This window comes from Sus scrofa, chromosome 13 (assembly GCF_000003025.6).
Source record: "Sus scrofa isolate TJ Tabasco breed Duroc chromosome 13, Sscrofa11.1, whole genome shotgun sequence".
Taxonomy (NCBI): domain Eukaryota; kingdom Metazoa; phylum Chordata; class Mammalia; order Artiodactyla; family Suidae; genus Sus; species Sus scrofa.
Window position 1 is genome coordinate 135,189,454 of NC_010455.5, and position 16,662 is coordinate 135,206,115.

Consider the following 16,662-nt stretch of genomic DNA (forward strand, 5'->3'; position numbering starts at 1 on the left):
CTCTTGGAAGCTGTGAGCAGCACCAGTGATCTCATTGGACTTATGAGCAAGCCCCAGCTCTTTTGTGGATGGAACTCAGGGTGAAGTTAAGCCCTGAGGGAGATGGAGGGCAGGCCGGCAGGAGAGGGTCACCGCAGTGCCACGGGTCAGCTGTGAGTGACAGCTGATCCTCGTGACTGTGGGCGTGGAAGGGAAAGGGGCAGGACAGGCTTCTCTTGGACTGGACTTAACAGGAACAAGCCAACTCATTCTCAAAGCAGAGGCTGGATGTCCCGGGTATACCCAAGCCCAAGGACACTTGACTTGTATCTTAAAATTTCACAGCCCAGCAACACATCCACAGATACTGCTCAAGGTGAACCCCCTTGACAAAGAAGCAAAGTATCTTGAAACCACTTGGAAAATTGCATTTAAGCCAATGTAAAAAATGTTTAAAATACTTCAAAGAGGAGTTCCCATTGTGGCTCATGGGCTAAGAACCCGAATAGTATCCATGAGGATGCAGGTTTGATCTCTGGTCTCACACAGGGGGTTAGGGATCTGGTGTTCCTGCGAGTTGCGGCATAGGTCGCAGATGTGCTCAGATCCCACATTGCTGTGGCCGTGGTGTAGGCTGGCAGCTGTAGCTCCGATTCGACCCTGAGCCTGGGAATGTCCATATGCTGCAGGTGTGGCCCTAAAAAGAAAAACAACAACAAAAACACTTCAGAGGAATCGTGTCTGAGATGTTCCTGCCATCAAGTAGTCTGCGAATAAGGCAGATTAAAAGCACAGCAGCGAGAGCTCCAAGAGCGAGATTTTTTTTTTAGTGTGACCTGTATTTGTACCCTGCCACTTGACCTGGGGGGACAGAGATGTGTAGGACCAGGTCTCTAGCCCCAAGGAGTCGGGTTAGGGAAAGACCTAACAGGGCTGGTCTCAGAGGGCATGTAGGAGGAGGAATGGATTCTGGTGGGGAGTTTTTACAAAGCCCACAGGAAGCCGAATTTGGGATGGGCTTGAAAAGTGAGCACCAAATTGATGCTTAGAGATGTGGAGGAAGGGTCTGGAAGCAGGGGACCCAGGGATGGGGTCCTTGAGTGGGCTCATCTGTGTGACTGTTGGAGAGAGGAAAAGGCAAAGGGTGAATAGGAAGTGGTGGGTTGTTGCCAGGCTGTGCAGGGCTTCCATGCTCATCTTAAGAAGTTTGAACTTTATTCTGTAGCTAATTGGGATCTGTGGGAAGGTTTTTAAGCAGGGAGGTAACTTCATTGACACATCCAGGAGTTCCCATCGTGGCTCAGTGAAAACGAAGCCATATCCATGAGGATGCGAGGTTCGATCCCTGGCCTTGCTCAGTAGGTTAAGGATCCGGCATGCCATGAGCTGTGGTGTAGGTCATAGATGTGGCTTGGATCCTGCATGCCTGTGGTTGTGGCGTAGGCTGGCAGCTGCAGCTCTGATTAGACCCCTAGCCTGGGAACTTCCATATGCCTCACGTGTGGCCCTAAAAAGCAAACAAACAAAAAAACAAAAACCCAAAAAAGCAGACACATCCATACATGCTCATTGAAAGATTTCAGCTATACTGACATCTATGAGGAAAAAAAAAAAAAAAAAAAAGGTAAGAAACCAAAGAAGCTCCCCTTCCCAGCAGTAACTGCTGTTCTCCTTCATGTCATTTTATTTACTTGTATCCGTAGCTAGAGATACACAAAAGTCAGGCCCTGCAAATGGGAAGAAAGATGGTTCTGTCATCTTCTGTGTTCTCTCTCTTTATCACTTTCTCACACACATATACACACTCACACCTACCTTTTAATATTTAAGGTTACATAAGCTAGGACTGTAATCTCGGGAAGCCTGTGCTCTGTCTTTATCACTTGGTTCATTTTGCTTTCCTCTGTACTGTTTCAGAGCACGGTTTCATTGGATATTCACCAGAACTGCTACAGAACAACACTCTGCCAGATTACAGCCCCGGAGAGTCCTTTTTCACTGTCTTCGGTGTGTTCTTTCCAGCAGCTACAGGTATTGGTGTGGGAATTCTTTTTCACTCTCACATTAAGGGTGTAAAGGCTTGGTTCCCAAAGCTCAGTACCATAATTGACCCACATGTGCATTTAGGATATATATATCTGACGTGACAGATGCCTTAGCTTTAACTAAAAAATATGTCTGTATTTTTAATGGCTGTACCTGCAGCATATGGAAGTTCCTGGGCGAGAGGTTGAATCCAAGCCACAGTTGTAACCTATGCTGCAACTGCAGCAGTGCTGGATTCTTTAACCCACTGCACCAGGCTGGCGATCAAACCCATGCCTCTCCAGTGACCTGTGCAACTGCAGTCAGATTCTTAACCCATTGTGCCACAGTGCGAACTCCAAAATCCATTAAATTTTTTTTATTAACGTATAGTCGATTTACAGTGTTTTGTCAATTTTTGCTGTACAGCACAGTGACCAAGTCATACACAAACACACAATTCTTTTTCTCATGCTATTTTCTATCATGGTCTATCCCAAAAGACTGAATATAGTTCACTGTGCTGCAATACAGTAGGGCCTCATAGCTTATCCCTTTTAAATGTTCTAGCTTGCATCTACCAACCCCAAACTCCCCATCCATCCCACTCCCTCCCCCTTGGCAACCAAGTCTGTTCAAAATCCACTATTTCACCAGAGAGTTTACTTGATGGTAATTCCCAAAGGCCCCCAGCATGACTTAGTCTAACTTATCCCTCGTAATTGTATATTGACACCTCTTGGCCAAATTAGTAGAGGGGACATACGTCTCTTAGGGCTGAACAGGAGGGATTCCCAGCAGGACAGGCTGCCCTTTCCTTCCTGGCATGAGTATGGACTTGGTCTAGAAACTCCACTTTCCCTTTTGCCACCCTTGTGTCTCCCCCCAGGGGGGTGGAGAAATGCTATTGTCTTCTTACCACACTGGCTGTGGGTGAGACCAGGATGTGGGGGGCAATGGCTGACTCTCCTCCCCGACTTGCTCGCTTTCGGTGGCCAGAGAGGAGTCTTCCACAGAGGAGGTCCCTATAGAATTCTTAATCTTGTGCTCCAGCCCCTGCCTGGAAGGTGGTAAACTAACACCAAAGTCTCCGTAGGAAATAACCCTTTGCTAGGGACGGGGCTTGTCCCCGGGGCACAGACTCAGAAAAACACAGGTAGGGTATGGTATGTTAGTTCGACCTCAGTAAAGCTGTTACAATGAAAAATAAAACGAAAGCGCCTTTACCAGCTTTCCTGCATCCCACTGCTCCCTCTAGCCACGGGCCCTTTCTTGCCTCTCCTCATTCCCTTGCGGGTCTTTGTGCTCCCACTCTGTTCTCCTGCCTCCTGCCCCACTCTCTCCATTTTGAATTCCAAGCCCATCTGTCCAATGAAATGGTTCTTTGCAAAGTTGTCCGTGGCTTCCATGTTTCTCAGCTCAGCAGCAGTTACAAGGTCTCAGGGTGTCTGACCTCCCAGCCGTGTTCCACGTTCTCCTTCCCTGCTGAGCCTTCGAGGAGGCAGCACCCTCCTGGCTCCCCCACCTCTCCCACGTGCCTTTGGAGCTGCATCCTCTTCTGCCTGCCCATTAAATGTCGGGGTTCTTCGGTCTGGGCCCAGACCCCAACTCTCCTCTTTCTCTATTCTTTTCCTTGGGATCTCAGCCATGCCCATTGTTCAGGGACCACCCCCAAAGCTGGCGACTCCCCACATTTACGCCTCGAGCCCTGACTTCTCTAAGCTTCACATCATGTGTTCAGTTGCCTACGTGAGATCCTCTGTTGGTACCTCAGACCCAGCATGCCTAGAACCCAACCCATCCCACCTCCCCCCACAACTGGTTCTCCTCCTCTACTCCTGATCTCAGGAGATGGCCCCTGCAGCCCTCCCTGTTGTTCCTGCAGCTCCTGGAGACTTACTCCTGAGACCCTCCTCTCCCTGACCAGTGCTCGCCAAGCCCTGTTCTCCTAACTTTGCCCCCTTTACCTCCTGCTTCCCTCCATCTCTACCACCTGACCACTCTGGTCCAAGCTTCATCTCTCGGTTGGATAACCGCAGCGGCTCAGACCTGACCCCCCTTGGAGGCTTGGTCACAGGAATCACAGGAATGAGGCTGGAGCTGGGCCTCGGTAGTGGCAGATAGAAGCTTGTTCTACGAGTCCAGGTGCGCCAGAAACAGTGCGCTTCATTCATCTCAGTGAAGTGGAAAGAGAGAGTGACTCTGAGCCTGCCCTCTGCCAGGATGACTGAAAGCACGTCCATCATTCATCGCGTCTCCGCCTCACCCTGCCATTCCGCCCCAGCGTCCTAGAGTCTTACTGAGGGCCAAGGCGTGTTGAGGGGCTCTGGCCTTTCATCATCTGTGCTCAGCGCCAGGCCCTCCCCTTGCCCCGTCTGCTGAGCCCTTCAGGTTTGTGCTCTCAACTGCTTCTGAGCTACTTTGGGAGACTGGAAATCTGCTGAGCCTGGGAACCCTATGCTTAGAATCTGTGTACTTCTCAGACCCTCTTTTCTGGCATCTTGCCGGATTCCCACCAGCGCTGCCAGGGTATAGGTCTCAGGTCCCCGTTGTTTCAGATCCTGTGGGCCTTTCTCCTTCCCCAGCTCCAGGGGCAATCCGCTGTTCCAATAAGGGGACATTGCTGTCCAGGGCTAGCTTTGCGGACAGGCATGGATGTAGGCATTCACGCTGGGTCCCAAGCTCAGAAGGGCCCCATACTTGGTTTAATGCTTTACTGTGGCTCAAATTCGTAATAATTTTTGAACAGATGTCTTACATTTTTATTTGTTCTGGGCTCTGCAAACTATATAGTATGCTGGTTTCATCCCCCAAGGCTTTCCCCTGTCATTCTGCAGCTTCTTTCCTGCTTCCTCAACCCTGTACAATTTCCTAAGGGCCCGGGCTTCTGAGAAACGGAACCCCAAACCGTGCTCAGGCATATTCTGCTGCTGCTTCACCACGCATTTCCTCTAAGGCAGTAGAATAAAGGTCAAGTTCCTCTTGAGTGGACAGAAAAGGAAAGGGGAAAATAAAATAGAGGAAAAATCTTAGAAGTTAACATCTGAGAGTATTCTCCAGCCCCTCCCATTCCCCATCCCCCACCCCCATCCTCATCACCATCTACTTCCAGCCTCCCCACCAACCCTCCAAGAAGCTTCCCACCCAAGTGTGTGTTTCCTCAGGCCTGGCCGTGAGTCAAGCACCGCTGGGCACGGGTGCCAGGTTAGCAGTGACCCCTGAGGCAGGGCTGTGGGCCTCCGAGGCGGCCAGCACCCCTGGGGAGGTTACCTCAGCCATGGGACCCTGCCAGGCCTCCTCCACGCTGCTAGCACATTGTCCCTTAAGAGAAGCCCGGTTTGGAAGGGGGAGGGGGTGGGGAGCCCCCCCTCCCTCATGTCCTCTTCCAGTAAGGAGTTCACAGTGGCCTGAGCTTGGAAGCCTAGTGCTTGAGCTGGAATAACATTCCAGATCAGCTGGTCCAGCAACTGTCAATGTTTTGTCTTTTACTCCATCTTCATTTTTGGTAATCATACTGAAAACCGCACGACCCTGGAAATTCTCATGTGCCTCCCTGGACCAGAGAGAGGTGTCTTTGTCCTTCCTTTGGGAATGATTGCTGCCTGAGAATACTCATCAAGCTTTATTTTTTTGTGGCTTAAATTATAAAAAAATCATTTTGTAATATTCCAAATATGAAATGATACTATTGAATAAGCTGTCTACACAAGCCTCTTTTACCTCACCCCACTCCCCACCCCCTCCAGGCACAACCAGGTTGAGAATCACTGATCTGACCCTTTATTTGACCACCGGGGAAAGGAGGAAGGCAAAAGAACTTATGAAAGATCGTGGAAGGTCACCCAGCTAATTAGTGACTGGAGTTGGGCCACCATCCTGCTGTGGAGACTTGCCTTCCCTGGCTCCCTCTGTTTTTCAGGGGGTCCCAGTGTAAACAGGGTAGGCAGGTCAGCAATTTGTATCGCTTGGCTTTCCCCTGGCAGATGTTCCATTAAGCTATGAAAAGCATGGATGATTGGCAGTTTCCATGGTGATGGATTTGCCAAGGATTAGCTCTGAGTGAGTCATGGCTGGGGCTCCCTCCAACGCCATCCTTTTCTGGAATAAGAGAACCTCCAGATTGTAGGCAGGGGAGAGGATTTTAGAAGAACGGACACTTCAGTCCCCTGCCCCGCATCCTCATCTCTGGCCAATGACATTTTATTTAGGTTACTTTGGAGATTTTTATCCCAGGGGCAGGAGACCTCCTGGGAAGAGCAGCTGAAGCCGGGGCTTTCCGTGGCTCCTCTGGGTTTCTGAAGCAAGGTCTCAGTCTGTCCTTCTCACTGCGCTGCACCACGCCCTGTGGTGGGGGCTGCAGGGTGGGGCTGGGGCCTTGGAAGACTCTGCGTTTGCTTTCTCTCTGAAAGTGCTTTCTTTCCCCGAGGTATACCAGCAAACTTCCCTGAAAAACAAACGTCTCTCCCTATAGGGTTTACACACACACACATGCAGCCACTCCACGGATCCACGGTAAATACATGGAGGAACTAGGAAATGGAAATTCACTAGGAATAATACCATTGTGTGAAGTCATGTAACCCTCGTCCTCAAATCTCAAACTCTTACTGGAAGGGATGAGGGCCTCTTGTGGTTGACCACACCCAGCATAAAAATGTAGCGGGGAAACCAGCAGCCTTTACCAGAATATCCACAGTTACCTTTGTGGTCCAGAGCCCTGCTATTTCTGTGACACCCTTTGACCTCCCTGTGCCTGATTCCACCCCTCACCCCCCTCCACCCTAACACACACACACACACACACACACACACACACACACACACACACACACACACACACACACACACACAGAGTCTCTGGGATGCTCAGCTCTGAGCATCAGCCCTGGCCCTGCCTCCAGGCTCCCTTCTGCATTCATCTCCTCCCAAGGTATGTCCTAGGTCTCCTCCTAAGTTATGTGTCTCGTGAATGAGAGAACAAGGACCTGCTGGGCCAGAACGGGGTCCTGGTTTAAGGAACAAAAAGCCACAATGAAGTACATTATTCTAAAACCCCACGCACCCCACTGCATTGTGACAGACATGTGAATAGGAACAGGAGAAAGGAAGGAAGCTTTATCATTATTTTGCTTGTGTGTTTTGCAGTTTCACTTATAGCATTAGTTTATAATTTTATCAAAATTATTAGAACATCTGTAATAATCTTTATCACTACAATAGCGGATGACATCGAGCACCGTGCTGAGCATGTTACAGTAGTCTTTCATTCAAACCTCAACTTGGCCCCACTGCTTCTGTCAGATGCAGGTTTACCATGAAGCTAATGAAGTCTGGGCTTTAGGGTCCCTCGCTTGCATGATCTCCATCTAAGGCCCTATTCATAACTCTGTATTTTTTTAAAAAGTTTCAGGCCCCACAGAGCCTGGATCCTCCCATGGGTTCTATGACTAATCCATTTTACAGATGAGGAAACAAGAATACAGACAGGTGATTTCCCAAGGTCATGCAGACAGAAAATGATGAACCCCATTGCTCCATGTGCTTTTGAGAGGATGCTGGAAGAGAGGACACAGAAGCCAGCAAACCTTGTTGGAGTCTCAGCGTCCGAATGTCCCATTTTTTGACATTGTCTCAGCAGCGTCTCCTGAGCATCGAGAGGGTGGGGGACAAGTTTGGCCTCCAAGAATAGAGTGCAAGAGGGGATGAAAGATTCCTATAGGATCAGCTGAATAAACAAACCAATCAGCCAGATGTGGAGGAGGAGTGGTGTTTTAGAAATCAGGTGGAAGGTAAGGAGAGGCAGCCAGAGTCCTTAGGAACCCAAGGGGATTCTGAGCGAGAAAAGGAGCCCTCTTCCCTGAGTAGGCATTTCTTTAGCACCTACTAGGTGCCAGGTGCCCTGCTAGATGCCTTATAAATCTCCTGCGAGGTCAGTAATCTTATCCCCATCTGCAGATGAGGAGGCTGAGGCTCAGAGCCACACTGCCTCCAAAGAGCAACAAAAGGCAGCAGGTAAGGCTCCGTCACTTCAGTGCCTGGGCGTTCTGCCTTAATGGAAAAGAGAAATAATACATTTATGAACTTTTTGAAAGATGAAAGAAACCAGGCAGCAGAGAAACAAATGGAAAGAGAAAATCGAGGGCTTCTGAGGTCACAGATTTGGATCAAGAAGCTCCCAGGAGGAAGCTTGGAAGTTCTTTAAGAAAGAGTAAGTAGTCCTTTAATAAACAACTAACAGACACCAGAAAAGCCTAGAAAAAATGATCAGGCTTTTTTCCCCCCTTACAAATTTTCATTTTTAGTTTCAAAAAAGAAAATAGGGTGGGAAGTATGACTGTGATGACAGGCAGCAGTGAAGACAGTCTGCTGGCGCTGTGCTCGACGAAGGCGGTGGTTAGAAAAAACAGGTACCACTGTTTGTTTTGTAGGGGTTGGTAAGAGGTCAGATACATCAATACCCGTTATTGTAATCAAGCTGATTTTAGAAAAGTTTCAGAGGTCAGTCCCTCTCCTGGCCATCTGCATCCATTGTCAGACCAGACTTGTGAGTCCCTGTGCCAAGCGCAAGCCCCCAGTCCACCTGGTGCCACCCAACCAAACCATAAGCATGATATCAATAGCCAGGATGGGTGTGGATGGCGCTAGAGGTTTAGCCTCATAAAGGTTTTCCCAAGCTGGTACAGTGATGGCCAACACCAGCCACCCTCAGATGTTACACTGACACAGTGAAGACAGGCTAAAAGGCCTTAGGATGAGGATGGAAGACCAAGTCAGAGGCTTTCCTTGTACAAAGGAAGCTGTTGCCTAAGTCACATAGTAACAAGGTGCAGACCTTATCATCAGCCTGATACAGGGTGATGACGTGGTTTGGGGTAAAGCGATTAGCTGCTTCCTGGAACCGGCAGTTCAAGACAAACGAGGAGGGGAAATGCCCTGGACCAGGACAGACAGAGACTCGGAACTGGTGATGGCATTACTTGTGGGCGGAACGATGCATAGTGCTGATCATAACTGATTAAAAGTAGCGCTGATTATATGTGGCACTCTTGTGGGGGAGGTGACCCCAAATCAGTCATGCAGTGACTCTGGTTTAAAAAAGAAAGCCCCCCAAAAGCGAGGGTAATAGGGAGAAATGGAGAGATGTAGAAGAAATGACCACTTAAGATCAGGAAACTTGAAGACAGGTGCTGGTTTTGCCAGCAACTAGTCTCCTCGATTTGGGCCTCAGTTTCCTCATCGGTGAAATAAAAGTTGGACTCGATGATCTCTAGGACACCTTCCAGCTTTAAGGATCATTGATTCTAAAAAGCCGTGTGAACGAATTTTAGGAAGCCTGCCAAGAAGAGTGTTAAAGATCACATAGGAAGTACAGAATGGACGCTTGGTGTTTTCCAAACTGCACTCCATAGGATACTAATAATAAAGTATTTCATTTTTTTTAAAAAGAGTGTGCAGTTGTCAAATAAGTTTTGGGAAATACTCTGTGCTACATTTCTTAGTGATGGACGATGAAAATTAGCATGTTATATGCACTGGTAAGTCCAGCAGTAAGAATCTCTCTAGTTTAATCAAGGCTTTCCCGACTCTACGCCTCCCGAAGTTCTTTTTTTAATGCAATATTTGTAAATATCTGGACACTAATACCCTGGGAAATGGTGTCTGTCCTACTACACCCACCATAAATCCAGCTCTAACAATAATAGTATTTTAAAATTGCACTAGAAGCAGAAAGGAAGCAAACTTGGGAATCTCTATAATACTTGACAAGCATGGGTGAAAAAATATGAAATCAAAATAGTTTTTGTAGCTCTAACTGGCAAGCAAGATACTTATAATCCACCAGAACGAGAGCTCCAGAAGTACGTAGTCGCACAAGGGCAAAATTCTGGGAGCGACAGCCACAGTGTGGAAACCGAGCTAACAGCTGTGCCCCAAACACCCATGCCACCCGAGCAGGAGTCACCCCCAAGGCATCCTGTCTGGGGTGCAAGTGGCCGCCCTTTCCTTGTCTCTGGCGTTTCGCGTCTGTAGTACTGACTACTTATTTTCTGGCTTCTCTGTTTTGTCTCAAAGCCCACTTCCTGGCTGTCTGCGCCTGGCCCATTCCTGAAGGTGGCCTGTGTCTGTGCTGCTTCTGCTCCCACTGGCACAATCCCCGCACACCCCACACCAGGCCAGCTAGTGGGACCTCTAATCAAAGGCTGGGTCATTGGCTGTGGAAGGGATTGTGGGGGAGAAGAAGAGGGCGTTTGTTTGTTATGAATGCAGAACCTGTTTGGAAGCAGGAAGCCATTAGGATTAATCACTTTCCTTGACAGAAGCATATATAGCAGTGGAGTTCTCATGGGTCCTCATTTCTTAACCTTTGTAAATGATCTGAGGGAAGGAGTGCAAAATACCACAAGACGTGGAGAATGGACTCGTTTGCCAAGGGGAAGGGGGAGGGGGAGGGAGTGGGTGGACTGGGAGTTTGGGGTGAGCAGATGCAAACTATTATATTTAGAATGGCTAAGCAGGAAGGTCCTGCTGTACAGCACAGGGAACTATATCCAGTCCCTTGGGATAGACCATGATGCACGATAATATGAGAAAAACTATGACAGTGTCACTTTGCTGTACAGCAGAAATTGACACAACATTGTAAATCAATTACACTTTAATTTTTAAAATTAAAAAAAAACCCATTGAATCACATGTTGAGAAAAAAATGCTGTGACAGACTATAGGAGGTCCTAAAATGGCAAAGACTGAATAGCCATAAGTAATCTTGCAAAGGTGAATGAACGGACATGAAACTGCAAGGCCTTGCGGGCAGAATGAGGCCATTGTAGATGGTGGGCCACAATGTGGCCAGGCCAGTGAGACTCCAGTAAACCTGGTGACAGGTGAGAACCTTGGCAGAGGGTCAGAATTTGGGAGGTGGGGAGTGGTAATGGATAAAGTTAGTGGGGTCTGGGAATCAGGTAAACCTGGAGATCTGGCCAGGGATAGTCTTGGCAGCAGATCATTCTGGCAGTGAACACTGGGGCCCTAGCCCTCAGGCAGAGCCCTGATGGCAGCACGCAGTGGCAGGAGCTCTGGTCAGGTCCTGGGCATTCCTCTTTTGATCCGAATAAGACCTGCAAATGATAAAAATAAAATAGTGCCGAGGTGCTTATAACATAAACCAATAGTCTCCCATCTCATGCCTCACCTCTCAAAGGACCCTTCCACAAGGGCAACCAATTTAAATCATTTTTAGTGCTTTGGGAGCTAACTATATTGCCAAGCAATATGCCTGTACTTATAATTTGATTAATCAAAGTCAGATTAAATTTATTGACTCAATGCTAAGAAATTTAGAGAGTTTAGTACTTACATGTTCCTCCATCCACTTCCCAATTTTTTTAAATTTAATTTTTGTTTTACATTGGAGTATAGTTGATTTATAACGTTGTGTTTGTTTCAGGTGTATGTAAAAGTGATGCAGTTATATCAATATTGATTATAATGATTCTTTTCCCAAATAGATTATTAAAGAATATTGAGTAGAGTTCCCTGTGCTAAAACAATATGTCCTTGTTGGTTATTTTATATATAGTAGTGTGTATATGTTAATCCTAACCTCCTAGTTTATCCCTCCTCTGCGCCTTTCCTCTTTGGTAACTATAAGTATGTTTTTCAAGTCTGTGAGTCTGTTTCTATTTTATAAATAAGTTCATTTGTATCTTTTTTTTCTTTTAGATTCCACATATAAGTGATAACATATGATGTGTATCTTTCTCTGTGAATTAAGCAATTTACTTAGTATAATAATCTCTAGGTCCATCCATGTCACTGCTAATGGCATTATTTTGTTCTTTTTGATGGCTGAGTAACATTCCATTGTATATATATGTAACACATTTTCTTTTATTCTTTTTTTTTTTTTTTTTGTCTCTTTGCCATTTTTTGGGCTGCTCCTGTGGCATATGGAGGTTCCCAGGCTAGGGGTCGAATTGGAGCTGTAGCCACCGGCCTATGCCAGAGCCACAGCAATGTGGGATCCAAGCCGTGTCTGCAACCTACACCACAGCTCATGGCAATGCCAGATCCTTAACCCATTGAGCAAGGCCAGGGATCGAACCCACAACCTCATGGTTCCTAGTCAGACTCATCAACCACTGAGCCACAACAGGAACTTCTGTAACACATTTTGTTGATCCATTCCTCTCGATGGGCATTTAGGTTGCTTCCATGTCTTGGTTATTGTAAATAGTGCTGCAATGAACATTGAAGTGCATGTATCTTTTCAAATTAAACTCTAGTTTCAGTTTGTTAAGGAACCTCCATCCTGTTCCCCATAGGAAGTTTTTTGTGATTTTTTTTTTTTTTTTTTTTTTTTTTTTTGCTATTTCTTTGGGCCGCTCCCGCGGCATATGGAGGTTCCCAGGCTAGGGGTCGAATCGGAGCTATAGCCACTGGCCTACACCAGAGCCACAGCAACGCAGGATCTGAGCTGCGTCTGCAACCTACACCACAGCTGACGGCAATGCTGGATCATTAACCCACTGAGCAAGGGCAGGGATTGAACCCGCAACCTCATGGTTCCTAGTCGGATTCGTTAACCACTGTGCCACGGCGGGAACTCCGTGATGGTTGTTTTTTTGTTTTTTGGGGTTTTTTTAGTTTAATATTTTAAACAATAGCTAATTTACAGTGTTGTATAATTGTACCAATTTACATTCCCACCAACAGTGTAGGAGGGTCCCCCTTTCTCCACACATTTATCGTTTGTAGATATTTTGATGATGGCCATTCTGACTAGTGTGAGGTGATACCTCTTTGTGATTTTGATTTGCATTCCTCTAATAATTAGTGATGTTGAGCATTCTTTCATGTGCTTTTTGACTATCTGTAGTTTTGTTTTGTCCTCTTTGGAGAAATTGCTACTTAGATCTTCTGCCCATCTCTTGATTGAATTGTTTATTTTGAGCCATATGAACTGTTTGTGTATTTTGGAGATTAATCCCTGGTCAGTTACTTTGCTTGCAAATATTTTCTCCCATCCTGTAAGTTGTCTTCATTTTGTGTATGGTTTCCTTTGCTGTGCAAAATCTTTTAAGTTTAATTAGGTCTAATTTGTTTAATTTTGCTTTTTAGTTTCATTACTCTAGAAAGTGTATCTCAAAAGCTATTGCTGCAATTTATATCAAAGACTGCTCTGCTTATGTTTTCCTCTAAAAGTTTTTATGGTATCTGGTCTTATATTTTTTAGGACTTTAATCCATTTTGAGTTTATTTTGAGTTTTATGGTGATAGAGAATGTTCTAATTTCATTCTTTTATGTGTAGCTTTTCATTTTTCCCAGCACCACTTGTTGAAGAGACTGTCTTTTCTCCGTTGTATGTTCTTGCTTCCTTTATCATCGATTAGTTGACCATAGGTGTGTGGCTTTATTTCTGGGCTTTCTATGCTGTTCTGTGGATCTATATTTCTGTGTTTTTTGTGTGCCACTACCCATACTGTTTTGATGACTGTAGCTTTGTAATATACTCTGAAGATGGGCGGCCTGATCTCTCTCCAATTCTGTTTTTCTTTTTCAATATTGCTTTAGCCATTTTGAGGTCTTTTATGTTTACATAGAAATTTTAAAAAATTTTGTTCTGGTTCTGTGAAAAATGCCAATTGGTAATTTGATAGGGATTGCATTGAATCTCTTGATTGCCTTGGGTAGTATAGTCATTTTGACAATAGTGATTATTCCAATCCAAGAGCCTAGTATATCTTCCCATCTGTTTGTGTCACCTTTGATTTCTTTCGCCAGTCTCTTATAGTTTTCAGGGTACAGGTCTTTTGCCTCCTTAGGTATTTTATTCTTTTAACGTGATGATAAATGAATTGTTTCCTTAATTTCTCTCTATAATCTTTTGCTGTTAATATATAGAAAGGCAAGAGATTTCTCTGTGTTAATTTTGTATCCTGCAACTTTACTGAATTTGTTGACGAGCTCCAGTAGTAGTTTATTGGTGTCTTCTTTAGGATTTTCTAGGTATAGTATCATGTCATCTGCAAATAGTGACAGTTTTACTTCTTCTTTTCCAGTTTGGATTACATTTATTTCTTTTGCTTCTCTGACTCCCATGGCTAGGACTTCCAAAACTATGCTGAATAAGAGTGAGGGTGAACATCCTTCTCTTGTTCTTGATCTTAGAGGAAATGCTTTCAGCTTTTCACTGTTGAGAATGATGTTAGCTGTGGGTTTGTCATATATGGCCTTTATTATGTTGAGGTAGGTTCCCTCTGTGCCTCCTTTCTGGAATTTTTTTTTTAATCAAAATAATGAATTTTTTCAAAAGCTTTTTCTGCATCTATTAAGATGATCATATGGTTTTTATTCTTCAGTGTGTTAATGTGCTATATCACTCTACATTACTGATCTGTGGATATTAAAAAATCCTTGCATCCCTGGGATAAATCCTGCTTGATCATGGTCCATCAGCCTTTTAGTATATTGTTGGACTCGGTTTGCTAAGTATGTTGTTGAAGATTTTTGTGTCTATGTTCATCAGTGATATTAGCCTGTAATTTTCTTTTTCCTTTTTTTTTTTTTTTTTTTTTTTTGTGGTATCTTTGTCTGGTTTTGGTATCAGGATGATAGTAGCCCCATAGAATGAGTTTGGGAGTGTTCCTTCCTCTGCCTCTTTGGAATAATTTCAGAAGGGTAGGTGTTAACTCTTCTCTAAATGTTTGATAGAATTTTCCTGTGAAGCCATCTGGTCCTAGACTTTTGATTGCTGGAAGTTTTTAAATTGATGCTCATCATCTTGGTATTTTTGTGAGAGGAGGTGAGTTAACATCCTTCTCCTTCACCACCTTGTTTCCCCTCCTGATAATTATTTTCTTTTTCTTTCTTTTTTTTTTTTTTGTCTTTTGTCTTTTTGTTGTTGTTGTTGTTGTTGTTGTTGCTATCTCTTGGGCCGCTTCCGCGGCATATGGAGGTTCCCAGGCTAGGGGTTGAATCGGAGCTGTAGCCACTGTCCTACGCCAGAGCCACAGCAACGCGGGATCCGAGCCGCGTCTGCAACCTACACCACAGCTCACGGCAACGCCGGATTGTTAACCCACTGAGCGAGGGCAGGAACCGAACCTGCGACCTCATGGTTCCTAGTCGGATTCGTTAACCACTGCGCCACGACGGGAACTCCTGATAATTATTTTCTTTAAATTGAATCTGCAACCAAGTCTAGATGCTATCTCCAGAAGCAAACAATTCCCCCTCTCTGACCACAAGGGAAAATCCAAATTTTTTATTTATTTTTAGTTGCCTTCATAACTTTAAATGGTATACATAAATCTCTGTTATTTTATCAGTTATAGGCTATATCCCTTCACTCCTTATTGTTGGTTCAGGAAATTAATATTGTTTGTGTTTTAAGGTCAATGTATTAGAGTCATATTTATTTTATGTGTAAAATAGTTTTACAAGGAATACTTTAGTTATCTTAAGGGAATCTGAATGGCCTTTTATATTTGCATTTTAGAGTAATATCAAGGAAACTGTAACAAGTTGATTATTAGCAGGTGAGTGGGCAAAATTTCACGAAAACTGTACAAGTGAATAAACACAGTTTTGCCCCCCCTCCCACTCTCTCTAGACCAAAAAAATTTTTTGGCCATGCCTGTGGCATGTGGAAGTTTCCAGGGCAGAGATAGAACCCACACTCTAGCAGCAACCTGAGCTGCTGCAGTGACAATGCTGGATCCTTAACCTACTGTGCCACAAGGGAACTCCTATTTAACTTTTTTTTTTTTTATTTTAAGCTTACAAGTTAATAGTCTTTGAAACTTCAAAGACAAACTGCTCAATATTCTTTGGAAATTTCTTTGTCCTTCTTAGCAAATACTTAGAAACTCCCCTTTATAATGACAAGATACAGAATAAGTTATAGCATTAACTTAAATTTATTGTAGCTGGTGTAGAAATATTTGCTAGCTTTTTCTTATTGACCTAACAAATTTAATGGCTAACTCACCTTTCAGATTTTCTTATTAAACTAATTGAAGCTTATGTAACGTTCAAGCCGGTCCTGAGTGAAGAACACTGGGCTTTTATTTCGTTTCCCACACTACTTGAATACACGTATGAGTGCCTTTTCTCTTCCCTCTACTTCTCTTCCCTCTTTCCATTTCCAATGAGCTGTTAGCGATAGCTTTGCTTTTACTTTGTCAGGGAAAATCATATTTGTAGTCTAGCTTATAGGTATCGTAAGTCCTCTGTGCTTTCTCTATAGTTTAATCTTAGAGGCTAAAAAACATTAAATATATGTATTACTATGATGATGTAGTTATTGTTCACTGAAGAGCTAAGTGGTGGGCTAGAATTCCCTTTCCTTTGCTGTGATTCTAAGGCTGTCCTCATGTCATTTAGGGGAGAATGTTCTTAATATCATGACCAAATGTGTTCATTTAAAAAAGTTTTTTATTAGTTGTTTAAAGTCGTATCATATTTTAGTTTGCCAATTTTTAGACACTGACTTTCTTGTTCCCTTTTCCCAGAGTTTCAGTGCACTTTTTTTCCTTGTTGCCAAAATATTCAGTCAGCATATCCTTAAAATGATTCACACTGTCCATTGTGTTGAATCTAATTCCTATCCAGAAACATCCCTATCAGGGCCCCCATTTTTCTGCTTTAATCCC

At 44.6% G+C, this 16,662-nt stretch overlaps 1 protein-coding gene across 2 annotated transcripts in view; it reads left to right on the forward strand.

The window, feature by feature from the left end:
- The window catches only part of SLC12A8 (solute carrier family 12 member 8), a 143,402-nt gene that overhangs the window by 83,731 nt on the left and 43,009 nt on the right, over nucleotides 1-16,662 (forward strand). For both annotated transcript variants that reach the window (XM_021070218.1, XM_021070217.1), the window contains exon 6: nucleotides 1,897-2,010. In XM_021070218.1, coding sequence (XP_020925877.1) covers nucleotides 1,897-2,010 — 114 coding nt within the window. The remainder of the gene's footprint in view (nucleotides 1-1,896; nucleotides 2,011-16,662) is intronic.